General features: G+C 57.9%; 7 protein-coding genes across 7 annotated transcripts; 6 read left to right on the top strand and 1 right to left on the bottom strand.

The window, feature by feature from the left end:
- Positions 1–510: 510 nt before the first annotated feature.
- On the top strand, positions 511–2,287 carry BXZ73DRAFT_104959 (uncharacterized protein; the record flags this gene model as incomplete). The annotated part of the gene is made up of 14 exons (XM_048016078.1): positions 511–596; positions 654–664; positions 725–765; positions 819–830; positions 884–937; positions 999–1,012; positions 1,070–1,098; positions 1,151–1,182; positions 1,235–1,298; positions 1,355–1,486; positions 1,542–1,579; positions 1,640–1,719; positions 1,837–1,929; positions 1,993–2,287. The coding sequence occupies 14 exons, from the start codon at positions 511–513 to the stop codon at positions 2,285–2,287; spliced, it is 981 nt and encodes a 326-aa protein (XP_047874236.1).
- Positions 2,288–2,959: 672 nt separating this feature from the next.
- Positions 2,960–6,245, top strand: BXZ73DRAFT_52515 (2-oxoglutarate dehydrogenase complex E1 component mitochondrial precursor; the record flags this gene model as incomplete). Its single annotated transcript, XM_048020825.1, has 5 exons — positions 2,960–3,289; positions 3,419–3,668; positions 3,723–5,581; positions 5,639–5,944; positions 6,000–6,245. The coding sequence occupies 5 exons, from the start codon at positions 2,960–2,962 to the stop codon at positions 6,243–6,245; spliced, it is 2,991 nt and encodes a 996-aa protein (XP_047874237.1).
- Positions 6,246–6,896: 651 nt separating this feature from the next.
- On the top strand, positions 6,897–14,386 carry BXZ73DRAFT_52502 (beach-domain-containing protein; the record flags this gene model as incomplete). Its single annotated transcript, XM_048020822.1, has 28 exons — positions 6,897–7,103; positions 7,168–7,401; positions 7,474–8,124; positions 8,177–8,405; positions 8,456–8,611; positions 8,674–9,059; positions 9,117–9,204; positions 9,259–9,367; positions 9,420–9,751; positions 9,809–10,282; positions 10,335–10,594; positions 10,644–10,882; positions 10,938–11,072; positions 11,125–11,285; positions 11,337–11,456; positions 11,508–11,667; positions 11,718–11,774; positions 11,829–12,081; positions 12,129–12,201; positions 12,252–12,315; positions 12,365–12,583; positions 12,634–12,720; positions 12,775–13,025; positions 13,076–13,135; positions 13,188–13,328; positions 13,380–13,549; positions 13,597–13,941; positions 13,994–14,386. The coding sequence occupies 28 exons, from the start codon at positions 6,897–6,899 to the stop codon at positions 14,384–14,386; spliced, it is 6,054 nt and encodes a 2,017-aa protein (XP_047874238.1).
- Positions 14,387–14,997: 611 nt separating this feature from the next.
- On the top strand, positions 14,998–16,773 carry BXZ73DRAFT_104962 (phosphoglycerate mutase-like protein; the record flags this gene model as incomplete). The annotated part of the gene is made up of 6 exons (XM_048016079.1): positions 14,998–15,194; positions 15,297–15,536; positions 15,594–15,958; positions 16,011–16,380; positions 16,436–16,466; positions 16,531–16,773. The coding sequence occupies 6 exons, from the start codon at positions 14,998–15,000 to the stop codon at positions 16,771–16,773; spliced, it is 1,446 nt and encodes a 481-aa protein (XP_047874239.1).
- Positions 16,774–17,141: 368 nt separating this feature from the next.
- On the top strand, positions 17,142–18,010 carry BXZ73DRAFT_92084 (profilin; the record flags this gene model as incomplete). The annotated part of the gene is made up of 4 exons (XM_048026236.1): positions 17,142–17,154; positions 17,244–17,341; positions 17,578–17,715; positions 17,879–18,010. The coding sequence occupies 4 exons, from the start codon at positions 17,142–17,144 to the stop codon at positions 18,008–18,010; spliced, it is 381 nt and encodes a 126-aa protein (XP_047874240.1).
- A 3,079-nt stretch (positions 18,011–21,089) lies between these two features.
- On the top strand, positions 21,090–22,606 carry BXZ73DRAFT_104965 (uncharacterized protein; the record flags this gene model as incomplete). The annotated part of the gene is made up of 4 exons (XM_048016080.1): positions 21,090–21,145; positions 21,205–21,353; positions 21,415–21,875; positions 21,959–22,606. 4 exons carry the CDS (start codon positions 21,090–21,092, stop codon positions 22,604–22,606), a joined length of 1,314 nt encoding a protein of 437 aa, XP_047874241.1.
- Positions 22,607–24,359: 1,753 nt separating this feature from the next.
- On the bottom strand, positions 24,360–25,437 carry BXZ73DRAFT_52571 (Sucrase/ferredoxin-like-domain-containing protein; the record flags this gene model as incomplete). The annotated part of the gene is made up of 3 exons (XM_048020835.1): positions 24,360–24,537; positions 24,723–24,761; positions 24,848–25,437. The coding sequence occupies 3 exons, from the start codon at positions 25,435–25,437 to the stop codon at positions 24,360–24,362; spliced, it is 807 nt and encodes a 268-aa protein (XP_047874242.1).
- Between the last annotated feature and the right edge of the window lie 44 nt (positions 25,438–25,481).

The following is a 25,481-nucleotide window of genomic DNA, read 5'->3' on the forward strand; positions in this document are numbered from 1 at the left end:
CATCCCGGGCCTCGAGCCCCGGAGCTGTGCCAGCGGGCATCATTTACTTCCGCGCTGGGGCGTTCATATGCGCCTTTCATGGGACTCGATTTCATCTCATCCTGGCTTAGCAGCTTTCGATTCGAAGGCTCCAGTTGGCGAAGAAGCGTGTGCGTATGAGACGATGGCCAGATGGCCAGCTCGAACCTTTCGCGCGGTGCACCGCACTGCCTACTTCCGCGCGTCCGTCGCCGGGGGCCTTGGGCGGTGGCTCCCATCTGCAGTCCAATCTCAGTCTCGGACCCGTGGACGGTTACGCGCGATAGGCAGCTGTCGCGACCCGTCGCCGCGCACGCGCGTGCGCGAGCGCAGATTGAGCGCATAAGTACAATGCGCGCGGGCACGGCCATCTGGACGAGTTCCCCGCCGTGCGCCCTCACATCCTTCCGTCCCGCTTCCCGCTCTGCGCTCTGCGCCCCTGGGCATACACGACTCGCCCGGGTCGGATGCTCCCCTGTTGACCCTGGCGCCATGTCCATCGCCTCTGCCACCCTCAGCATCCCCACCCCGTTCAACGAGCCCCTGGAGACGCTCCTTGTTCATGGGACGGCAGTCAAGTGAGTTTATCCGTTGCCCCATGCACGCACATGTGCTGATGCGTTCGTCTGGGGTAGCGTCATGACCCGTGAGTGGAGTATTGAGCGCGACCTTGTGTAAGGGATTGAACTCTTACTGGGTTCTTTAGTCGTTGGGTTTACCGCCCTACTCTATGACCATTTTATCACGGTGTGTTCTCCTTTGTCCACGCGCTAAGTCATTCGCTCATCAGAGATGCCCAGTTCACCGATGAGGTTCGCACCCCGAACCTGTCTTGCAGGAACACTCCCTAACAGTCCAGCACTAGATTCATTTGATTTGGCGCGCCCGCAAGGGTATCGTCTCTACAATATTTCTCCTTGTACGTCTTAGTCCATTGTTATCGCTGCTTTTTTTGACCCCAGTGCTTTCGTTCGGCACAGAATCGCTACATTGTGTGAGCAGCCAGTTCCGGAGATGTTTCACCCATGTGATTGATAACGATTTCCCACAGACCGATGATGTTGGCTCTGGATATCTTTGGTGAGTGTATCAGACGAGTGCGCGTCCCATCATCAACTCATTACCCGCTCAGAGACATTTGGAGACGTTTCTCATCTGCTGACGGTACCCGCGTCTTCTCCTTCCACTGTCAATGTGATTTGACGATGTTTGATAGTTCTGCAAAGTCTGGACGGTGATTCAAAGTTACCTGACGATCACATCTTTCATCTCTGTTCACGGTGAGTAGCATCATTCTGGTATTTCTCGATGTCGCTCATCGCTTTCCTTTGCATAGCAATCGTTGCCTGGAGAGTGTACGCCATCTACAATGGTCACCAGTGGATCTTACGACTACTGTGGATTGTGGGGTCCCTCAACTTCCTGGTCTCTGCGGCCATCACTACAGCCTCTTTGATACCCATCATTTGTACGCCTCCTACCGCCGTATCACTCCACGTTCTCTGACACATGTTTGTTAACAGCAACCCTTCAGCCTTACCACCACGCTTGTGTCGGTAGTGTAAGCTATCTTTCGCGCATCTGACGTCCGTTGGTTTGAGCTGAGGCGCGATACTCGCAGGTTCCGGATTACATCTGGTCCATATGGCTTCCAAGCGTCGTCTTCGAGACACTCCTCTTTGGACTCACTGTTGTTGCAATGTACCACCATAGGCAGCGCCATTCGCTGACCTCTCTCTCACTCCTTTTGTATCGTGATGGTATGTGCCCGACGTTGCCTGACCACGACGTGGTGGGATTGATCTGCCCATTCTCCAGGCATGTTGTACTTCGTTGCTGTAACATTCTGCTCCCTCTTTCGCTCATGGTCTGGGCCTTGGCCGGCCCGGATCTACTTGGCCTCGCTCGCTAGTGCGTCTCCATTCCTGTCATTCGTTTGTCTGATTGACTAACACACTTCCTTTTACCGAATAGCTTCGCCCTGGCGATGGTCAACATCGCAGGGTCTCGGCTCATCCTCAACTTGAAGGCCTACGCCGACGCCCGTCAAGGCGGAGACTCCGACCTTGACTGGGACGTGGTTCCTCCCATCAACGGCATTGCCTACCCTCCCAAGTCTTCTGCGTGCCCGGTCCTCCATCACCCATCACCCCTCGCCAGCAGTACAGTCCTGAAACGGACGCCCCATACCTCACTGCGCTCCCAGCACGCGCTCGAAGGACACGAGGCCCGCTCGGGTCGCGAGGCATTGGCATGGACTCGGACGTGAGGGGGAGGGAGCACACGTCGGACGAAGAGTCAGGCGGGTCGTTGTTCGACGTCGAGCTCTACTCGATCGAACGGCAGTGCCAGCAGCTGGGGTCGCGCATTAGGTAGCCGTAGTCGAAGGGCAAGAAGCAGGAAGACGGAAGTACAAGAGAGACGCAAGGAGATGAGATGGTTTTTGTATGCTACGTCTGGCGGCTCAGACGACTGGCAGGTGTTATACAGTGGGTACACAGTCCACTGTATCGTTAGCTTATGGGTTTCTGCTCCGTTATTTGGGCGCCGCAGCGGCACCCGTGCTGTGTTCGGAATTCGACAACCATGTTTGCCAATATCATGGTCGGAACTATCAGCAAGGCAGGATTGGAGAACGACGTCAGCGCGAGAACTTTCTCCCTGCGCGCGCGTCGGACATCGGCGAGCATCAGATCCCGGCATGTTGAATCGCAAGGCCGCGATTCGGCCGAGGAGGAGGAGGACAGACAGATGACGGACGGGGACGGAGCATCGAGCGCGCACTGGACGTCCGACGAGCCAATGAGCGCGTCGGCCGTCTGCGCACCGAACGCCAAACTCCCAAAAACGGTGTCCACTCGTCATCACCCTCACCTCCCGCCTCGTCGCGAGCCACGCCTTTTCCTCTACCCCCTTCTTCCCCCCACCACCCCCACCGACGATGCACAGGATCGCTCGTCTCCCCCGTGTCGTGCAGGCCCTGCACGGGTCGCGCTTCCGCTACGTCTCGCGCGGGCTCGCGTCCGCCGCCCCGCCGTCGCCCAACGACCCCTTCGCGAACGGAACGAACACGTACTACATCGAGGAGATGTACAGGCTCTGGAGGCAGGATCCCAAGGCTGTGCACGCGTCCTGGGATGTCTACTTCTCCGGCATGGACAAGGGTCTCCCCAGCTACAAGGCGTTCCAGCCCCCACCCGCGGTCGCTCCTGCCGACGGCGCTCCTGCACTCCACGCGAGCGGTGGGGCTGAGCTCGACGACCACTTGAAGGTGCGTCCCGACTCTGCACGCGTGTCGGTTAGGGCTCGCGGTCGCCTCGGCACCAGGGGTGATCCACCTCGCTTGCCGTATTCTGCGTGGTGAAGCGCAACGGTTGACCTATCCGTGCCAACTCTGCAGGTCCAACTCCTTGTTCGCGCCTACCAAGTCCGTGGTCACCACATCGCCCAGCTTGATCCCCTCGGCATCCTTGACCCCGACCTGAACCCCGTGCACCCTCCCGAGCTTGAGCTCAGTCGGTATGGCTTCACCGAGCGCGACCTCGAAAAGCAGATCACCCTTGGGCCTGGTATCCTCCCTCACTTCGCCACTGAGGACAGGAACACGATGTCACTCGGCGACATCATCAACCTCTGCAAGCGTCTTTACTGTGAGTGCTCTGTTCGTATGCAGGCGTGACACTCGATAACCGACGTGGATGCAGGCGGTGCGGTCGGCTTCCAGTACGTGCACATCCCCGACAAGGAGCAGTGTGACTGGATCCGAGAGCGCGTCGAGGTCCCCAAACCCTGGAACTACACTGTGGAGGAGAAGCGCATGGTTTTGGACCGCCTCATCTGGTCGGAGTCGTTCGAGAAGTTCGTCGCCAGCAAGTTCCCCAACGAGAAGCGTTTCGGTCTGGAGGGTTGCGAGTCGCTCATTCCCGGTATGAAGGCTCTCATTGACCGTTCCGTCGAGCATGGCGTCAAGCACATCACCATCGGTATGCCTCACCGCGGTCGTCTCAACGTTCTCGCCAACGTTATCAGGAAACCCATCGAGGCCATCCTGAACGAGTTTTCTGGCACTGCCGAAGACGATGACTTCCCCGCCGGTGACGTCAAGTACCACCTTGGCGCCAACTATGTTCGCCCAACTCCCTCCGGCAAGAAGGTCGCGCTCTCGCTCGTGGCGAACCCGTCCCATCTCGAGGCTGAGGATCCTGTTGTGCTCGGTAAAACTCGTGCTCTTCAGCACTTCGAGCATGACGAGGCGAACCACAACACCGCCATGGGACTCCTTCTCCACGGTGATGCTGCTTTCTCCGGTCAGGGTGTTGTCTACGAGACGATGGGCTTCCACAACCTCACCAACTACGGTACCGGCGGAACCATCCACGTCATTGTCAACAATCAGATCGGATTCACTACCGATCCTCGCTTCTCGCGTTCTACTCCCTATCCCTCCGATATCGCCAAGGCTATCGACGCCCCCATCTTCCATGTGAACGGAGACAACGTCGAGGCGGTCAACTTTGTCTGCCAGCTTGCTGCTGACTGGCGCGCGAAGTGGAAGAAGGATGTTATTATCGACATCGTTTGCTACCGCCGCTACGGCCACAATGAGACCGATCAGCCGAGCTTTACGCAGCCGCGCATGTACAAGGCCATCGAGAAGCAGCCGACCGCTCTGACGAAGTACACTCAGTTCCTCGTCGGCCGTGGCACCTTCACGGAGAAGGACATTGAAGACCACAGGAAGTGGGTATGGGGGATGCTCGAGAAGGCGGCCGCTGGTGCGAAAGACTACGTCCCTTCGAGCAAAGAGTGGCTTTCTGCCACCTGGCCCGGTTTCCCTTCCCCTAAGGAGCTCGCAGAGAAGACTCTCCCCACCCGCCACACTGGCAAGGACGAGGCAACGCTCAAGCACATCGGCAAGGCCATCTCTTCCTTCCCCCCTGGTTTCAAGCCCCACAGGAACCTTGCTCGTATCCTCACCACCCGTGGCAAGACCATTGAAGAGGGCACAAACATCGATTGGGCCACTGCTGAGGCGCTCGCCTTCGGTTCGCTTGCTCTCGAGGACATCCACGTTCGTGTCTCCGGCCAGGATGTTGAGCGTGGAACCTTCTCTCAGCGTCACGCCGTCATCCACGACCAAGAGACTGAAGCGCAGTACATCCCTCTCAACGACCTCGGTCAGAACCAGGCTCGCTTCGTCGTCTGCAACTCCTCTCTATCTGAGTTTGGCGCGCTCGGCTTCGAGCTCGGGTACTCCCTTGTATCGCCCGATGCGTTGACGATCTGGGAGGCGCAGTTTGGTGACTTCGCCAACAACGCGCAGTGCATCATTGACCAGTTCATCGCATCGGGTGAGCGCAAGTGGCTCCAGCGCACTGGTCTCGTCATGAGCATGCCCCACGGTTTCGACGGCCAGGGTCCCGAGCACTCGAGCGGACGCATCGAGCGCTTCCTCCAGCTCTGCGACGACCATCCGCACATTTACCCCTCGCCGGAAAAGATTGAGCGTCAACACCAGGACTGCAACATGCAAATCGTCTACCCCACCACGCCTGCCAACTACGTAAGTGTCACTGGTCGGTTTGCATCATAGATTCTCCAGGTTGACGTTCTTTCGCAGTTCCATGTCCTCCGCCGCCAGATCCACCGTGGCTTCCGCAAGCCTCTCATTGTCTTCTTCTCCAAGTCCCTCCTCCGTCATCCCAAGGCCCGCTCCGATCTCTCGGAGATGGTTAGCGAGACCCACTTCCAGCGCTACCTCCCTGAGTCTCATCCAGAGACCATGGTTGCTCCGGAGAACGTCCGCCGACACGTCCTGTGCACGGGTCAGGTCTACCACACTCTTCTCCAGGAGCGTGAGGACAAGGGTATCAATGATGTCGCAATCAGCCGTGTCGAGCAGATCTCTCCCTTCCCGTATGACCTGGTAAGTTTCCCCTCTCTGACATGCACGTTACCATGCTCACCACCTGGTGCTCTAGATTACTCCCCACCTCGACAAGTACCCCAACGCGGACATCGTCTGGTGCCAGGAGGAGCCGCTTAACAACGGTGCTTGGACATACGTGGGACCTCGCATCCAGACCGCGGCGAACGAGACGGTGCACCACAAGGGCAAGTACCCGCTCTACGCCGGCCGTGAGCCTACAGGCTCTGTCGCCACCGGCAGCAAGACGATCCATAAGAAGCAGACCGAGCAGTTCCTTGCGGAGGCTTTCGCCCAGTGATTGGTCCGAACCAGACATTGCTACCGGCTCGGTTGGCTACGTAGAGGTCTTGGTTTCGCTATGGCGGTGATACCTGTATTCGAGTGACGCTTAATATCTACAGACATGACTTTAGCTACTAGTATTTATCTACGAACTTTGGAAGATGGTCCACCACTCGCCTGGTCGAAAGCACAACGCATGGTTGATCAATCAACCTAACAAGATCTTGTGCTTGGCTCGTTGACACAGTCACTGCTTCCTAGCTGCGTAGTCTCCTGTTTTCCGCGATTGCCGGGGTAGCGCAATGAGGGGCAAGTGTCCGCATGTGGTGGCGTCCGAAGGAGGACCCGCCATATAGGGTTAGGGGTCGTCGCCGACGGTGGTGAGGTCGACATCGTTATGTAGCTGTTGGGCGCGGAGGATTAATGCATCATGAATATGTAGAAGATTGACGGTCGCGTCGACAAATTCAGAGACACGCGCGCACTGGTTGGAGATATGATGCAAGGCTACTCACATCACGTCGCGCAACCGCTCGTGGCTGAAGGCACGACAACTCTTCCTCCTCCTCGACCGCCACCCGCTCCGCATACGATACTCATGTCACTCTGAACTCTGGATTTTTGAAACTCTGGTAGCTTTCCGCTTTGGCAGGTGCATTGAGTCGTCATGTTCCGCACCCTCTTCACCCCTCTCAGCTCCCGCTTCTCGCTCCCCTCGCCCCTCTCGCCCCGTTCCACGAGCCAGCAAATCGAACCGGTCGACGCGCCGGACGAGATCGACCCGGAGGACTTCGCGCGCGATGTGCTCGTGGAGCTTATGCGCAATGCAACGGAGCGGTTGAAGACGGCAGAAACGCTAGCGGAGAGGATTGAGGTGCGTCTCGCCGTCGCTCGCTGCTTGCGTCTCGTTGTGACGGAGACCCGCTCGCCGCGCACAGGTCCTCACCGAAATTCATAAAATCATGCTGCAAGACGCATGCACGAAGGACGTCTTTCGAGAGATGGACGGCTTCCTGGTGCTCATGAGCGTGCTCTCCACCATCCACCCCCAGTTCACCCAGGAGGTGCAGGCCGAAAGCGCAGGCCCGCAACTCCTCGAGTCGACACGCCTGGTATTTCTCATTCTCTCGGAGTCCCTGCACCAACACAACGCGAACGTCGAGTACTTCCAGGTGCGTTCTTGCTCCTTCCGCGCGCTTTCCTTCCCCTGCCTCACCTCGCACCTCGGTGTATGCGCTCCACAGACGCACGTCGGGCTCGAGTCCTTCAAGCACGCGACCCACGCGCTCATCACGGACAAGCGCACCGTAAAGCAGACGGCGAGCTTCCTCGCGTGCCTCGCGCTGCACGACTTCGCCTGGGCGCGCTTCTTCCTGCACATGTCCAGCGCCGACTACGCCCAGATGGACCGCAAGTTCCAGGACTTCGCCGCGCACCTCGGCGTGATCCACGTCCCCGAGGCGGTCCGCGTGCTCTACGACGCCGCGACGCTCCCCGCGCGCGAGGACCGCGTCCTGCGGTACATGGGTACCCGCCTGCTCGAGCGCCTGGCGCTGCACAAGCACCGGAACCAGTGCGTGCTCAGCAGCCTCGGGCTCGTCCGCTCGCTGTTCGAGCGGCTCAGTGGGCCGACGGAGCTGCCGAAGCCGGAGAGGCAGATCGTGCAGAAGTTACTGAGGCGGCTGCTGGACCACAACGTGCAGACCGAGGACGCGCGGGTCATGTTCGAGTTCGCAGTCCGGCCGGACGACACGCTGAACCCGGACCTGCTAGAGGTGCTGCGGGCAGGGATGAAGACGAAGTGGCCGGACCATTTCTCGTTGGAGTCGCCCGCGGCGATCCGCGTCAGCCGGAACGCGTCGAGAGCGGTGCCGTCGACAGGGTTCACGTTCATGGTATGGCGCGTCAGGCCCCTGTCAGGGATGGTAGATTGACGGGTTTCGTCAGATTTGGCTCTGGATTGAGCAAGTCCCGCGAGATCGCATACACAACCTCTTCTCCATCTCCAACGGTGACCAGGAGTACTTCTCCCTGAAGCTGCGCCCCGACGGGAACTTGGATTGCGCCAGCACGGGAAACAAGGAGCCTGCAGTTTTGAAGGCGCGCCTTGCGAAAGGTCGCTGGACGCACGTCACGCTCGTTCACTATCCACATCGAGGCTCCAAGCCAACAATTCGTGAGTGGTGTTCTATACACACCTGGGCGGTCATTGATCCTCTATCTCAGGGCTATTCGTTGACGGTACAATGACCGACTCTGTACAATGGGTGTATCCGCGTGGCGACACGACGGTGGACCGTCCATACACCATCGGTGACAGTACCGACGGGGCAAGTCTCAACTGGTGCATGGCGTCTGCATACCTCATCTGTGTACCATTGCGTGAGTCCTTGTGTCGCGTCAGGGGTGCATGTGGGAGCCCCCAACTAATTCATCCATATCAGCGGACGAGCTTCCACGAATTATTCACGACCTTGGTCCACGCTACGTCTCTCGATTCCAAGCGAGCGACATCGTCCGCTTCCTGACATACGAGGCTGCGACTGCACTGAACATCAACCTGCATGCACGTGCAGAACAGGCGAAGGGTTCTGCGGCGGAGGTGAAGAACCTGATCAACTCTTTCAAGAATGGCCTGGGGATCACCGAGACCACGTTAATCTTCGCTATATCCTCCGCGACCACATTGTTTGAGAACAAGGAGATGGGCGACCTGAATGATGCGGCTCTGGACAAGGACGTTTTTGTTGCTCGATGCAACGGTCTCGACCTCGCTATGTGGGAGATTGGTGGTGCGGCCGTTGCATTGCGGTTGGTACAGATAGCTGGCGTGAGTCTGATGTTTGCCTCCTTTGTACGAAGGTTAATATCCCTTGTGTCCTCGCAGAACTCTCACGAGTTATCACGCGCCCTCGGTGTGCTGACCGACGGCCTACGTAATAGTTGGCAGAATTCGGAAGACATGGAGCAACTTCGTGAGTCGTCGTTCGGGATATCGCGTTCGCCATGTTTAACATTAATGTGATCAGGCGGCTACGACATCTTGTGCCACATCCTCCGATCGAAATCCTTACTGATCAACACGACCGGTTTCGAGACGCTGTTCGAATTCCTCGGTATGAACTTCCGTAACCCTGAGTGAGTGCCTCTGCACCGTCGTCTATCTAGTGCCATACTCATTACGTGACAGCTATTCGACCGTAACCAACACCGTCGCGTACCGCGCAATCGCCCTCGACTTCCAGCTCTGGGCACACACCCGCGAGGAGATCCAGCTGATGCACTTTGAACACTTCGCCACGCTATTGGACACCAGTCGGCACAAGCGGTTCAATATCAAGCAGCGTCTGAGCAAAATGGGTATCGTCAAGAGGTTGCTCTTCGTCCTACAGACAAATTTGTACCCCGCCGACATGATGCCATTCCTGTTGGAGACGATCCGCGTCGTTGCAGAGGCACATTTCTCGATTGACGATGCCATACGGCCTATCGTTTCCTATCTGGCCGCCAACCTCCATGACTGTAAGTGATTGTTTCTTATCACCTAATCCACAGGCTAACGTGCTTGCACGCATATAGCGAGCCACGGTGCTAGCTCTCCACGTTCTGTCATTTCTCGCATCGACTACGTGAACGCCCAGTACAAGGCCGAGCAGGTGCTCAAGATGCTTGTGGGAGTCCTCGACAATACCACCATGTTCAACAAGTTTACTGCGTGCTTGCCGCTCACCAGGATTTGTCTCCTCCTCCTTGGAGACCGTCCTACCCCAGTCACCGCCAACTTCGTCTTGCGCATGATCTCCACGGCACTTGGGATCTCGACTTCGTTCAGTCGCAAGTTCGAGCTTGTCAGCGGCTGGAATATCTTGAAGCTCGTTCTCCCTTACGGCTGGGACGCCACCGTACAAGACGCTGCGTGGGACGTTCTCCTTGGACGGAGTCGCGACAAGAGGGAGATCGTTCCTCACGTGGTCTGCCCGCATATCGTGCCTTCAATCTTCTCGTCTCTGAAGATGAGTTTAGACATGAGCAGGATAATGGAAGACGCCGACGGTAAGCCATCTCTCGCACCACGGTGCTCTGTCGCCAATTTGTCGTTTTATAGCACGGGCCACGGCAACGACCAACGCTGAACACCTACTTGAGGCCCTCATTGAGACGCACTCGGCAAGCCCGACGTTCCGCGAAGTTTTCCGCTCCAACACGATCACTCAGCAGTTCATCGAGGCCTACAAAATGTACTCGTCTTCAGTGGCCCAGTCATATGAGATAGATGAAGGCACTGTCCGCGTCCTCGAGAAGCTTTCGCATCTCGGCCTTAGCATCGCCTTGGATAACGCCGTGGCATCCAACCTGAAACAGGAGGTGAGCTGCCTTTGAAAACTAAACTGGTGACGAATCTAACGTGTCGTAGATCATGAACGTGCTGCAATCGGTCGAAGCCGTCCTCAACCCTCGTTCGACCCAAGAGACGAGCGTCGACGCCGCGGCAATTGTTGGTACCAAGGGTCGCCGGAGACGAATGGCCTCAGTCAGGCTTAGCATGCAACTTGGAGAGAGTGCTGTCAAGCGCTCCATCATTCGCATCCACGAATGGCGCAAGTCTGTTATCATCACGGAGAAGAAACGGTTACGGAAGACGGCACTCGATCTGTGAGTCGTCTTGGGATGCACTATCAATTGTTCGAGCGGCTGACAGAGTTATCAGTCGTGAACATAACCGGCAGATCGCTGCTCTAACCGACTGGTCTACCGTTTTGACAACAGAGCGGGGGTTGTGGGCCAGGCCTGACATCAAACCTAGCTGGCGGTTAGATGAGACCGAGGGGCCTTATCGTGTCCGGTGAGCAGAGTCCGTGTCCATCAAGACCATCGATTCTAAATACTATGCGCAGCAAAAAGCTCCAGCAAGACGACGAGAAGATGCCTAATTCTAAGGTCGATCATCAACAGATCGCTGATGTACAGGACTTTGACGTCGACACACAGTCTATCATGCAGCTCGAGGTCCCTCCGTGGTCGGAATCGTACGAGCTGTCGGCGACCGAACAAGATGGTGAGTCAGATTTTTCGCACTCACCGGGTCTCTTGCCTATGTGCTATATAGATCAGTTGGGTGAAGAAATCGTGGATGACAAGCATCGTCGAGTCAGACACGAACTAGAACCTGGCGACATCATCGACGCTGTCAAGACCGTTGCGCGGATATCTGGTGTCGACTCATCTCGTAAGTCTGCAGTAACTTCTGCTTGCGAAAACAGGCTGACTGCAGTGGTAGCCGGTCTTTTGATCATCGGTCGCAGCCATCTATACCTCCTTGATGGTCTGGTTGAGAATGACGACGGCGAGGTCATCGAGGCTCAAGATGCACCACGAAAATTGTTCTTCGTGCCCGGCAGTGTCATGGACCTTGAACACCATCAACGCGCCCAACGATGGTAGGTGGTACAAGGCCGTCTTTCACCTACATCCGCTCATACACAAACAGGTCACACGATCAGATTATGAGCTTAAGTGATAGGACTTTTTTGTTCCGAGATGTCGCGTACGTGATACCTCGCAGCCCCAAATCAACGATACTGACGACATTTCCCCCCAGGCTGGAGTTGTACTTCCGCGACAGCCGCTCGCTGCTCGTTGTTTTTGTGGACAGGAAACAACGGCGAGAGATGACCGGCAGGCTAACCTCCATCATACGATCGTTCGGCGGGGACCCTGGAAGCGCGGGCTTGATGAAGTCGCCCTTCACCGGGAAGCTTAGCGGACGCTTCGGAGGCAAGTACCTGAACGGCTTTGGCTCGGACGAGCTCTCTATCGCGCAGAGGAAATGGCAGTCTCGCGAGATCTCCAATGTAAGAACAGGATGGTGAGAATGAGTATTTACTGACTCTGCCAACAGTTCACGTATCTCAGCATCCTGAATCAGGTCTCTGGACGAACGCCAAGCGACGCTACTCAGTACCCGGTATTCCGTAAGCAATCTCGGAGCTACTACACAGTCATCAGCTGACTTGTATTGCAGCATGGGTGCTCAGTGACTATACATCAGAGAAGCTTGACTTCTTCTCTACTGACACCTTCCGGGAGTGAGCAGTTTTCTTTGCGTATTTTGACAAATCTCTAACCGGCACGTAGTTTGTCGTTGCCCATGGGGGCTCTTACGGAAGGTCGTCAAGAGGCTGCTCGCTCACGCTACGAGAACTTGATGAGTGTTGAGGAGAAGCCTTTCCACTACGGCACTCACTTCAGTTCTTCAATGATCGTATGCCATTTTCTCATCCGGATGGAGCCCTTCACGCACATGTTCAAGACTCTGCAAGGGGGTGATTGGGATCTCCCTGATCGACTATTCGTGTGCGTGGTACTCCGCACTAAAACTAACTCCGTACCAACAACATATGTAGCGACATCAAGAGAGCCTACACTTCAGCATCACAGGACATCCGAGGAGACGTGCGCGAACTCATTCCGGAATTCTTCTCCTGCCCTGAGTGAGCGTTCTGTTCCCTACGTTCAGTGATGTATTAATCTTATGTCGCGACTAGATTCCTTGAGAACTCGCAGAATCTGGACTTTGGTGTGCAACAGAACACTGGAGAAAAAATTCACGACGTCAAGCTCCCTCCCTGGGCGAAGCACGATCCTCTCTTGTTCATCATAATGCATCGAAAGGCCCTCGAAAGTGACTTTGTTAGCGAACACCTGCCAACATGGATAGACTTGATCTGGGGATGCAAACAGGCCGACGCCGACTCCTACAACGTCTTCCACCCTCTCAGCTACGAAGGTGCAATTGGTAAGCAAGGAAGTGGAGTTTGCATTTTGGTTGTCTGAACGAAATTCTAGATCTCGATGCTATCACCGATGACCTCGAGCGAGAAGCAACTGTTGGTATCATTCACAACTGTGAGTTCCACGACGCGGCTCGATGAAGCCCTTAACATACACCTCTTTGTAGTTGGTCAAACACCTCGCAAGATTTTCGCTACTCCTCATCCACCACGCAACATGCATGGCAACTCGGCACTTCCATTGGGCCAGATCTACGGTATCGCCGAAGACTACCATCTGCTCACACAAGGGTCTCGCCCGCTCAAAGGTACGCAGACGGTATTTGTTATTGATACTGGTTGTCTGATCTTTTTACAAGACCTTGGTCCTGAAATGCCTATAAAGCGATTAGTGCTCGACCTCATCGGCCAACAAGTAATACCTTGCGCGGAGGGGACCCTTTGCGTGACGTCCCGGCCTCATGAAAGTGTCGTATGGGACACCGGCGCCGTCTCAACAGGTACCCTAAAAGTCGTTGTTGATCGCCGGGTAAGCCACGCATTAAGTGTATCGGGACACTCACTCATCTATCGCAGGTGTCCCAAGTCATCGAATCTGCTTTCTGCTGCTGCGCGACCTTCGCAGATACGGACACGCTCGTCACGGGTTCCACAGACAACATGGTACGACTGTGGCACGTCAGCAGGAACGATCGAAGTCGGGAGCAACCGGTGTCCCTCACGCTCACGCATCTCATGCGTGGTCACACTGCGCGTGTGACATGTATAGCGGCCTCTCGGGCGTGGTCCTTGATCGTCAGTGGTTCGCAAGACGGCAGTGCTGCGCTGTGGGACCTCAATCGTGGCGTGTACACACGTTCAATCTGGCATGGGACGGGTTCAGCTACAGATATCCATCTTACTGCTGTGAACGAGAGTACTGTGAGCCGAATGCGCTTTTCCTTGATATGAGCTGTCACTAACTTGAAAACAGGGTTATATCGCCACATGCTCACGAGATTGGTTATGGTTGCACACTGTCAACGCACGACCCATCGCCTGTTTGGACCTGACGAATTCTGCGCCTACACCATTGTGGCCTCCAGTCACGTCAATAGCATTCCTCGAGCGCGACTACTCACAAAAGGATATCATTGCCACCGGCGCGCCCGATGGCACGATCACCCTCCGGACATGGAACACGGACAACACACCAGAAGGGGAGAAGGCGCGCTGGGAATTCAAGACTGTCAAGACCCTCAAGGTGAAGAACGAGAGCCGGCTACGAAGTGCCATTCCATGTGTGACTGCGCTCAAGTTTGTGGGAGAGTCACTTTATCACGGCGAAGATACGGGGCGGACGTACGGATGGGAACTTCCAGACTAGTTCTTAGTGCAGTTTCTTTTTTTGCTTTCGCGCTTTCGGAAGGGCTAGGATGTATTCGCATGTATCACCAGCTGCTTGCATAGATCTGCACGTATCTATATCCCCACTTTTGGATCGCTGTATTCTCCATTCCTTGTTACCCACATCTGAAGTGCATTTACATCCTGCATCATACGTCGTGTTGTGTGTTGGTCGTCGGTGCAGTTGAGGTGGACGCGTTACACCTGACGCAGTCCCGCGAAAGCTGTGCCTGACAGGAGCACTGCGATTAGCACAACGCAGAGAAACGTTGGTACGGAACGTCGGGAACATGGCCAATCAGCAGCCGCGGTCCGTAAACGGGCCGCGGTGGGAGTTCGGCTCTGTTCGGCTATGGCAGAAATAGTGTTACCGTTGGGTTAGCGTGTCGGCCAGGAACTCTGCCCCTCTTCCACCCATCCCGTTGATCGCTCACGAACGTGCTCTTTTACCTTCTTCGCCTCTCGACCTTCTGTCAAGCATGGCAACGCATATTCCGTTAAATACCCGGCGCGCGAGAAGATGAACTTCGTAGAGGTCGTCTCCCCACCGTTCCCGACGCCAGCCTTTGTCCCGGACGCATCCCTCACGCGATGATCTCCGTGAGGACTGTCCTTGTCTCGTTGGCCCTGCTTTCCGTCGCCAACGCGTCCGGAAACGCATTCAAACCTCTGCAGCACTCAGGACCTGCGTCGCCGTACTTCGACGCGCCTGCGCAGTTCGGCATTGGCTCTGATACTCCCGCGGAGTGCAAGGTCGAGCAGGCGGCGTACATAGTGCGCCATGGCTCGTGAGTTTCTGTCCTTTTTTGTCCACCCCACCGCGTGTTACTCCGGCCCTTCTTCCCCCATCCCCGGTCAGACGACCTGTCTTCTGACGCGCATACACCCAGGCGGTACCCCGAGCCAGGCTCGTACAACGGGTGGGTGTCGTTGTATGAGAAGTTCCAAAATGCGACGTTTACCGCGAAGGGACCCTTGGCATTTATCCCTTCGTGGACCGTGCCCGTGGACAACGTGAGCCATGAGCCGCTCTACCTGTCGAGCACGGGCGCAAGGGAGGCTTTCGATCTTGGGGTTGACCTTCGCAAGCGCTATGGGTTCACTGCCGGCGGCGACAACTTCACTGTTTGGTATGTCACGCATATATCTCCCTCATAATTTCGTTGCTCACATTATTTGATGCACAGGGCTGCTGGTCAACAGCGTGTGATGGATACCGCGACCTGGTTTGTGCACGGCTACCTTTCTGCGGGCAACTACCTCTCAACAACGGACGCGAACCGGGGCCACATCGTCACCATGCCAGACTCGGTCAACTATACGTTCGCCGACTCCCTTACGCCTTCGGCGGCGTGTCCCACCTACAAGTCCGGAGACAAGTCGTCTCTCGCAGATAGTTACCGCGCGCTCTTTCGGCCCGCCATTGCCGCGCGACTGAACAAGTACCTCGACGGGTTGGAACTTGACGAGACGGACATCGGCGTCATGCAAGATCTGTGCGGATTCCAGACTGAGGTCAGTGGAGACCATCGGTTCTGCGATGTGTTTGAGGGTGCGTTTGGTGCGGCGTGGAAAGAGAGCGTAGAGGCTGACTCTTGGCGCAGATTCCGAGTGGCTCGACTACGAATATGCTCATGACCTCAACTACTACTATGGTGCTGGTCCTGGAAACCCATTCTCTGCTGTCAACGGCATTCCTTACGTCAAAGCGGCCACCGATCTACTCGTCACCGGCCCCAACAGCGCCGACGCAGCTTCCGGCAACTTCACGCCCTCGCCTCTGATCATGAGCTTCACGCACGACAACAACCTGCCCCCGGTTCTCTCGGCGCTCGGACTCTGGAACACTTCCTCGCATGAAGCTGTCTACCCTCTCAGCTCGACCAAGCGGGAACCCAAGCGGACCTTCCGCTCGTCCTACGTCGTCTCCTTCCGCGGCTTCATCGCGCTCGAGCGTCTCTCGTGCGACCACGCGTAGGCTCAAGCGTGAAGCACACCGCGGGCCAGCTCAACCTGGCGTCGGCGCCAGCCCAGGCGCGAAGAAATACATTCGTGTGAAGGTGGGCTGCATATCTATGCCCCCCATGTCTTCGAACGCTGCGCTAACAATCCCGGGGTCCATAGATCAACAACGCCGTCACTCCGGTGCCAGGCTGCCAGAGCGGACCCGGGGGATCGTGCCCGCTCGCGTCGTTCGATAAATACGTTGCCGGACGCGCGGCAACTATCGGTGACTTCAAGACGGTATGCGGCCTCGAGGACGTTGCGAACGCGACGAGCGAGCTAGATATTTACACGAATGTTCCGTCCACGAACGCGGAGTCGAGCATACTGCAGGTTCCGCTCTCCTACGCGGGAGCGCTGTAGGGGCACGGTGATGCGTGTTTGAGCATACGGCGGCGGGATATGTACGTGTACGGACGACGCGAGGAGGCCGTGCGTCGGCGAGAGGTCGAGAGCGCTCGGCAGGCAAGGAGTAGGATAGAGCGAGCAGTAATGATGACGTCGTTGCGCTACGGATTGACGGGATAGAAGGCGGATAACATCCGCCGCTTGCCGGGGCCTAATGGGCTGGTGTACGGGTGTTATCGGATGGCGATCTCCGGCGCGATTGGATGTATGCGGCAGAGAGAGGAGGCTCGTACTTAGCCTGCCCGATCCGCCCGCCTCTCTTCCTCTCTCTCACCCCGGCTCTCGCCCTCTCCTCTCTTGTTTTCTTTCCTTGCTCTCGCACCATGTCCTGGCAAGGTCGGTGGCCGTTGCGCTGTTCGTGTGCGCGATGCTCAATGTCCCGCCTCTCCTCGTGCACCTGGAACGCGACCGATCGACTCTTACAGCCTACGTCGACAGCAACCTCATCGGCAGTGGCAAAGTCTCCAAGGCTGCCATCATCGGTCTCGCAGGCGGCGTCTGGGCGTCGTCTGCTGGTTTCACGGTGCGTCCCCCCTTCGCGATCTCGGTCGTGCCGCACAGCGCTGAAGAGCTCGCTCCCTTGTGCGTATTTGACATCACCGTTCCCTTTTCGCCACTTTCGGCTCGCCAATCTCCTTTGCCGGTCGCCTCACATACACCCTCATCGCCCCTCTCCTTCCGGCCCAACCGCCTCCTGACAATCCGTGCACTCTCGAACGCTCCGCCGATGGAAACGACGTCCGGTGGGCACATTCGTAGCTCACGCCGGAGGAACAGACGAAGATCGTGAGCATGTTCAACAACGCTGAGGAGGCACGGACGCATGGCATCCGCCTCTCTGGGAACAAGTTTTTCACGCTCTCCGCGAATGACCGTAGCATCTACGGCAAGAAGGGGGTGAGTTGCTTGTTCCTTTATTCTTTTGCTTTCTCTCCACAAATCCCCGCCCACCCCTGCACATCCGTCTACGTCGTAATCACATCACTTTGCATTGTTTCGCGGCGTTTTCACTTTGGAAACAGTTGAATATCGGACGATCGATTGCTCATGCGCATTACAGGGCGACGGCTGCGTGCTTGTCAAGACGAAGCAGGCCGTCCTCGTCACGGAGTACAACGCGCCAATTCAAGCGGGCGAGTGCACACCGACCGTCGAGAGCCTCGCCGACTACCTCATCGGCGTCGGTTACTAGGCAGTCTCCTGGCTCGCCGTGTGGACGGACTTAGGTGGAGGATGGGGTGCGCGTTCGCAGATTTCTCTAGTCGTAACTGCTATCCTGGATGAAGATTCAACAACAAGCTGTATTTGATCACAACCGTCCCTCTCACATTATTGGCATCATCGTAGTTCCTAGACAATTTGAATCCACTCAAGGCGCAGGTGTGCACGTCAGCTCGAGCTAGACTCGTGTTCGGTCGAGATGCTGCCCAAGTGTCGGAACGAGTTGGTGGATGATCTATTTGACCTGTGCTGGATGCCCTCATTTCGAGCGGTAAGGCCTCGGGTGTCGTTGCGTGTCGTATATGCTTATGCATTTTTTTCACGCAGATCACACCCTGAAATCAAAGCAAGGGGGGTGATACTCATTGCACAGTACAACAGACAAGATACATAAGCGATATTTAACCATCCTCTCAGGCCAGGCAGGAATGTCTATCGAGGATTTCTACAGCTCCAACGGATGTGTGCGGACGTCATCCGGCTGTCCTTACAAGGTGAGTCTGTATGCGCTGAGGTCCATTCCAAAGGTGACTGACCGAGTACAAGGTACGTTGCTTAGAAGCAGTCAGCCTCGACACCGTCGCCACGGCCGCAGAGAGGATCGAGACCATCGGCTGGACGCAGAAGACATGATCAGCAATCGGTTCTATGACAGCCCTAGAAGCGACTTACCAGCCGGGGAAGGGACGGCCTGGACGGCGACAAAGAGAGCAAGGAGGGCGAAGAACTTGGTGGCGAACTGCATCTTGCAAGAAGAGAAGGGTTGGTCGCAGAAGTCGATGAAGCGGAGGCTGAGGATCCAACAGCGCACTTGAACCAAGTTTTATACATCTCCAGTTCCCGCTCACGTCGGAGTTGTGCCTTGCCCAGCCAACGGTGAGCGATGCAACAGTCTTATCTGCTCCCTCTTCAATCACAAGTAGTCGAGCAGTCCACTTGCGCCAGCGCTGCGTCAGCCCAGCTCGCGCCTCGTTTTTGGAGGCTCGCGAGGACTGGATCAGCGCATCAGCAGACTGGCGATCCCGCCACACTGCCTGATCATCTCACAAGCCTCTCAGCAGGGCATCCCAGGCACAACGATCTGTGCTCAGTGCTTTGTACTGTACACACTACACATTGATTGCTCACCGCCGCCCCTGGCGCATGTTAATTCAATTGGACTCAAGTGCCCTGCCAGATGCGCGCGCACTCTCGATACTCGTGATCGTAAGTTGTTTGTTCAGCGGATGCATTTCGCCTTCAAATGGCGTACAAGCATGTACTTTCGATACCGCATTCCGTCTGAGGGGGCGCACCGAGGACGGTGCGGTTGATGCTCTCTGTTCGCCCTAGTTTTCAACCGCCTTCATGCTCACCGCTATCCGGTCGCCCAAGGAGTGATTGCTGGGGAGATCATGTCCTTGGCTAGTTGCCTCCAACAAATGGACTTGAGCTCTTGTCGCAATCTTCGGTGTTCGTAACTGGCGCAATGATGACCTTCGAGGTGTGCTTTGTGCCTCTGCCAATTGCTGCCGATGCCCGAGGGGGTCTACTACTGGCGTCCGAAAACTCCCACCGGACCCAATAATAGGTCGGAGCTCGTCCAGCTCTCTTGCCAGGTGTCTCCTATTCCAAGTGCATATAGCGACACTGATCCACGTTGCAAGCTAACCTGCGCCGAGTGGAAATTGACGCAGACAGTGAAGTCCCGAGTCCTGGCGTCTGTACGTTGTCGGAAACCTCGTTCAAATAATGTTCGACGGCACTAGCTAGTTTCGTCGGGAGATATGAGTCTCGACGTTTGGATTTCCACGGCATACGATACACAAGCTCGCCACGACTGCCGGTCGGCGAGACTTCCCCTCCTCGCATCATACGGCGAGTGCTTCCATCACCGGACGAAGCACAAGTGACCGTCAGCCAGCCCATCCTGCGAACCTGCAGGGTCAGAAGACAGAAAGGAGAGTCGCCCGGAGTACCGCCACGCGAACATGTACGGGAGCAGCACCCCGCGCACCACCCACGGAAACGGCGGCCTGTCCATGCACGGGGGCGTGTGCGACGCCGCGAACGGGAGGTTGAGCTATAGACCCGCGTCCTTGACTGCGGCGGCGGCGAAGACACGCGGGCGTGAGGTGAGGAACTGGGTGGAGGGCGCGGAGGGTCTTTGCGCGCGGCTTGGAGGGGGGCGTTGAAGCGGTCGGCGGCGCCACGTACGATATTCGGCTTCCTTGTCGAAGTGCGGCTTCTGGTTCAGCTACGGAATAGCTGCCGTTCTACGGGGGGTTGTCGGGCGCGAGCGTTCGCGTGCCTTCGACGTCGTGATGGTAGATCAAGATCTTGGCCCAGGTCTCGAGGTGCCCCAGGGGATGGGTAGGTCGTCAAGCGGTTGGTTGGCAATGTCCTCGAGCATGTTCTCGACTCTCCCCACTACTTTGAACGAGCGGTGGGCTTTTACCATCTCGTGATGTAGGACTTCAACAGGAGGTATATTCTCCGACATGTTGAATCTACTTGCTGGACCGGTATGAATAGTCAGAGAGAGAAGATCGAGGTGAAGAGAAAAAACTACGGTGCGGCCTCCCCCGCATCCCCGGGCGAGTCGGGCTCCATACGGTACGGTGTGTTTGAATGCCAGAAGCTTCACGACAAATTCTCTGTCTCCCGAAGCTTGAAGCCTCGTCGTGCTCGTCGTGCGCCTCTCCCTTGAAGCGTCCGCGGCCGTGCCCGAGATTTTGTGTCAGAGATGGCTCCCACCCGTCACGCTGGCTGTTGTGCATACTCAATTCTAAAATGAGACGAGAGGTTGAGGCATCGAAGACTTGGAGGTAACGCTTACGCAGGCAAACACTGGGATCCACAAAGGTGGGGCGGGCTGCGATATCGGTGGAGTTGAGTTCATAAGTCACCAGTGGCAGGCTTGGCCGCTGGGCGATTTCCATCGGTGGGCGTCTCAGGGAGCTAACCATGTGACTGCATTATTTCATTATATCAGCCGGAGAAAGCCGGGGGTAGTGGGTAATCGTCCCAGCCGTTCGTCGCCGAGAGGCGATTCGACTTGGGTTTAGTACATGGCCAGCTCCGCTTCGTCGTCCCTTCGTGGTATTGCCAGTGGCACTCTTCCACAGTGAGGCCTTTGTGATCGACTTCACTCTCGAGTCATGCTGAGAGCGCGACATCTTCTAGAATCTGGAAACATAGACTCAGCGTCACGAGAAGCGTCAGACTCCCCATTGATATCGGTCAAGATGATGTTCCTTTGGTGCCTCAGAACGTCAAATACGTGGCCTCTTACAATCGCACAAACGACCCGCAGCCAACTATCCTCGTGCCCGGTACTCCCCTCGCCTTCTCCATGACCCTCCGACGTGCTCACCAGATGCGCTGCGTTGCCAGGATCTCCACGACAATGGCTCGACCTCCCCCTACCACTTGTGGTCCCGTGCGACGTTCCCGATACCCCTCGGATTTTTGCGGAGGCCATGCTTCCAATGCTCCGAGCCGCGGACACCATCGCGCTCTCGCACCCCGAGTGTGCCGTCGACTGGTCCACGATAGACGTGGTCGCCGACCTCGGAGTGCTCCGGACGCTTCTTCACTGGATCCACCGTTTTTCCAACCCCCACATGCCATGGAAAGACGTGCGAGGCTTGGAGTCGTTCGGATCCCGCTTCGACGTGCAGCCCACCACAGGCAGAACCGTCCTGCTTCACCGCATACCTCCCACGCCCCGCCGTCTCGCGTGGGGACGCAAACAAAGGCCGCATACTTCCTTCGGCAGTGACTTTGAGAGACTCGCGACGGCCCCCGGCGCGGGCTGCGAACGCGGCTTGGAGCACTACCGGGCCATCCAATACGTGAGCGTCCCACCGTGCCATCCTGGCCGCACGCTGGTGCCGCCTTCGCCGCACACTGAACGCCGATCTCTCGCTCCCCACAGGACTTCGGGGGGCTCCGGCTCGTCGTTTCCGGCGAAGTCGACGCCTGCATCCCCCAAGACGCGGACCCCTCGTCCACCTCTCCGCCTCCCGCGCAGGCCCCCATCGGGTCTCCCCCCGATCCCCCCGAGCGCCCGGCGCTGCCGCCCCGGAGCGCCGACATCGCGGTCGTGCCCGCGGGCGCGTTCGTGCCCCAGTCCGCCCTGCTCGAGATCAAGACCGAGGGCCTGCGCCACGACGGCGGCAGACGCGTGCACGCGTGGATGCACACCTGGTCGCGGACGTACCCGCAGATGCTCCTCTCGCAGACGCCGACGCTGCTCGCCGCGGGGCGCGTGCGGGAGACGTTCGTGCGCGTGCGCCGGACGCGCGTCGACGCGGACGCGTTCCGCGCGGAGGCGGCGCGGTGGGCGGACGTGCAGCGCGACCTGCGTCTGCTCGTGCCGATGCTGCGGCGCTTCTGCGGCGTCGCGCGCGCGCGCGGGGCGCCGTTCACGGCGCGGGCGTTCAAGGACCGGTGGGCGGTGCAGGAGGTCGATCGGGCGCGGGAACACTGGCTGCTGGGGCCGGAGGATCTGGAGCGGTTTGCGCCCAGGGCGGGCGCGAGCTGGAAGGTGCGGAATCGGACACGGACACCACGCGAGCCTTGAATATTTGAATGGCCGGGGCAGAGGTTTTTCCCGCAGACGCATGCCCCTCTCATACCTTCTCACACCCGCCCGCTACCACACCCACCTCACGGCCCCCACACGGTCTCGCCAGTCCCCTCCGTACTTTACTCCGTTGGCCAGACCGTTGGCCGGGGCGTCCGCGAGGACGCCTCTAATTATTATCCCGTCGGCTGTAGTTTACACAGGTAGCGTACCGCCTACCATAGGGCTCGGCCCTGACGGGCGTTAAACTGGAATACAACAACAACAACACCGGGCGAAAGTCCGGATGCCTCAGGATATACTTGACAGAGGCGTGAAGCCGTCGACGTTGTCCTTCTAGTAGAAGGATCACTGTGCACTATCCACGTAGCATGTTTACGCTGCTCGGGTCGGATAGTTAGTAGTGCGGGATTATGTCCAACGAGATACCACATCCCAGATAAGTGTACTCGGACGACTCTGTGACCAGGTCCTGTTCACAGCATCCCTTCGCCGCTCTCCGGAGAGCAACAACCAGCGGAAATACTCGCCTAGCGTTCAATCTTGAGCGCTTGAGCAGCGAGACATATATCCCTGGAAAAAGGATCAGTTCAGAAGAACCACCGCTGACGTTCCAGAACTGTGACCAGATGGACGTCTGATGGACAGCAAGCAACCATTCTTGTGCCTGGTATCTGGCGTCAGTGTCAGGAGCTCCTCGACAACGGCTCAATCTACCTAGGCCCGTCCAGGTCCCACCAGGTTCGGAACCTTTCCGCATGCGTATACTTAACCGAGGCCTCGCGGCTCCCCATGTATCGTGCCACAGAGGTCACCGTGCGCACACACCCCGAACATGCCGTCGACTGGTCACCAGAGGTATTGTGGTGTACGCAGGTACACTTCGTGAACTGGATCCGCCGCATGTTGCACTGGGCTGTCCTGCGGCGCCACGTCCCGCTTTCGGAAGAGGGCTCGCGTTGGGATCGGAGAGGTCTCAGAATCGGGATTAATGAACCCCTTACTGTTCGGTAGATCTGGGCTTACGACGTGGGTGGATAACACTACCAACTGTCCAAGGAGGCTGTGGCCGGCTCCGCAAGTTGTGAATAGAACGGTATCTTCATTTGATAAACTTGGGTCACCGGCGTGGCTTGTGCCGTTGGTGCTAGGTCAGCCTGGAGCATGTGGAATCAGTCAAGGGCGGTCTAAGCACCATGTTTCCTGTCAGAGTAACGTTGGGGTTGAGCGACGCATCGCAATTGTGGAAGGCCTAGCAAGTAGCGTACCTGCGCCGCCGTCGGCCCGCTCAGAAGTATATCGACGCAGGCCGCAGCCTCGCGGACTGTGAGGCTGAGGCAGCGTGCTAGCGACGGTCCGACGCCGAGTCGGAGTCGGCGGGCGGTGAGTCTGACGGAGACCTCGCTTGAGGAAGCCACTTGACACTAGCGCGATCCGACGCGGGGGGGGGCGCCAGCGTGCAGTGCAGACGGAAGAGTAATGCTTACGACATATGGACGGAATACAGTCAGCTCGGTGGTTGCAGCAGGCAGGAGAAGGGATAGCGAGTGTGCGGCGGAGCGCTGGTGCACCGTTCCGCACCCGCGGCCGCCGCCCGAACTGCATACTGCCGAGCAACTTCATTAACATTGACTGCTCCCGCGTGACTCCCACCGCCGTACGTGTGCTAACGTCAGCTGCGGATGTCTCCCCATCCACGCACACCTCTAAACACTGCGTCCATCCGTCTGCGGCGCATCTGGACACGCGCTCACGACGCCGCAGCCATGAGCGCGAGCTGCTCGTCCTTGTCGAGCCCCATCCGCCCGCGCCAGAAGGGCGGGCACAGCGGCGGTGCGCTCGTGTGCGCGAGCACGCCGCTGCCGGAGTGCCGGGCGAGGATCTCGTCCAGAATGTGCGGCGCGTCAAAGTCTTGGACCGTGCCCAGCCTGCGGGAGCTGGTCAGTGCGGTGGCCAAGATAACACCACGGCTGGAAGTCGCGCTCGTGATCGGATGAGCGCACGTTCTGGCACAAGCGACCAAACGCGCAGTTGCCGTCCTCGCGCGCGCACATCGAACAGCGGCAGACGTTCGCGGCACCGAGACGTGAGGTGCACATGGGCGCCCACTCACCAGTCGCCAGTCGGGAAGACGAGGACGTTCGCGGCGTACCTGCCCATTACAACGTAGCCGAAGGGCGTAAGCGGATACCAGTCAGCGCGCATCAAGAGAGCTGACGAGGAGGAAGGATGACGGACTTGTGTCCCCCGACGTGCGCAACGTCGCCCACAAAGACGTCACCCCCGAGCCCACGCCGCGCGACCTCGTTCCGCAGCGCGCGCGCGACGGCGCTCCCTTGGTCCCCGCACCGGCAGTCGCGCGAGCCGTGGGTACAGACGTAGAGGTGGAGGTTGGGCATCGCCTTCTTCCTATCGCTCTCTTCCATGCCTCCGTTCCGCCCATCGTGGTTAGATTCCAGCTGCGCGCCTATGCGCGCGAGGACCGCGTCGGTGTTCGCGAGGGTCACCTCGGGCACCCGGAGCGGCACCGGCCGCCCTTGGAGAAACACGCTCGCAACGTACGCTTCCTCGCCCTCCTCGCCCGTTTCCCCGAGCCCCGCGTACCCAGGGTGCACTTCCTGCTGCGGCGCCCAGGCGAAGTTCGGGACTGCGCCGATTGCACGACCCTTGAGCGTTAATTCGCGCCAGAGCGGCGACTTGGAGCGCGCGGGGTACGTTGAGGGCGGGGTGTGGGTGTGGAGGAGGACGCATGCGCGGTGGAGGGGAACGGTTCCCGCGAGCGCGTCGCGCGCCGGGGTGGCGGACGAGAGTAGCCTCGATGCGGGCATTCGCGTGGCTGCCGACGTCGCGCCAGCGGTGGTCGGTATCCAGG

This window comes from Epithele typhae (assembly GCF_022376455.1).
Source record: "Epithele typhae strain CBS 203.58 chromosome Unknown BXZ73scaffold_58, whole genome shotgun sequence".
In the NCBI taxonomy this organism is placed as follows: Eukaryota; Fungi; Basidiomycota; class Agaricomycetes; order Polyporales; family Epitheliaceae; genus Epithele; species Epithele typhae.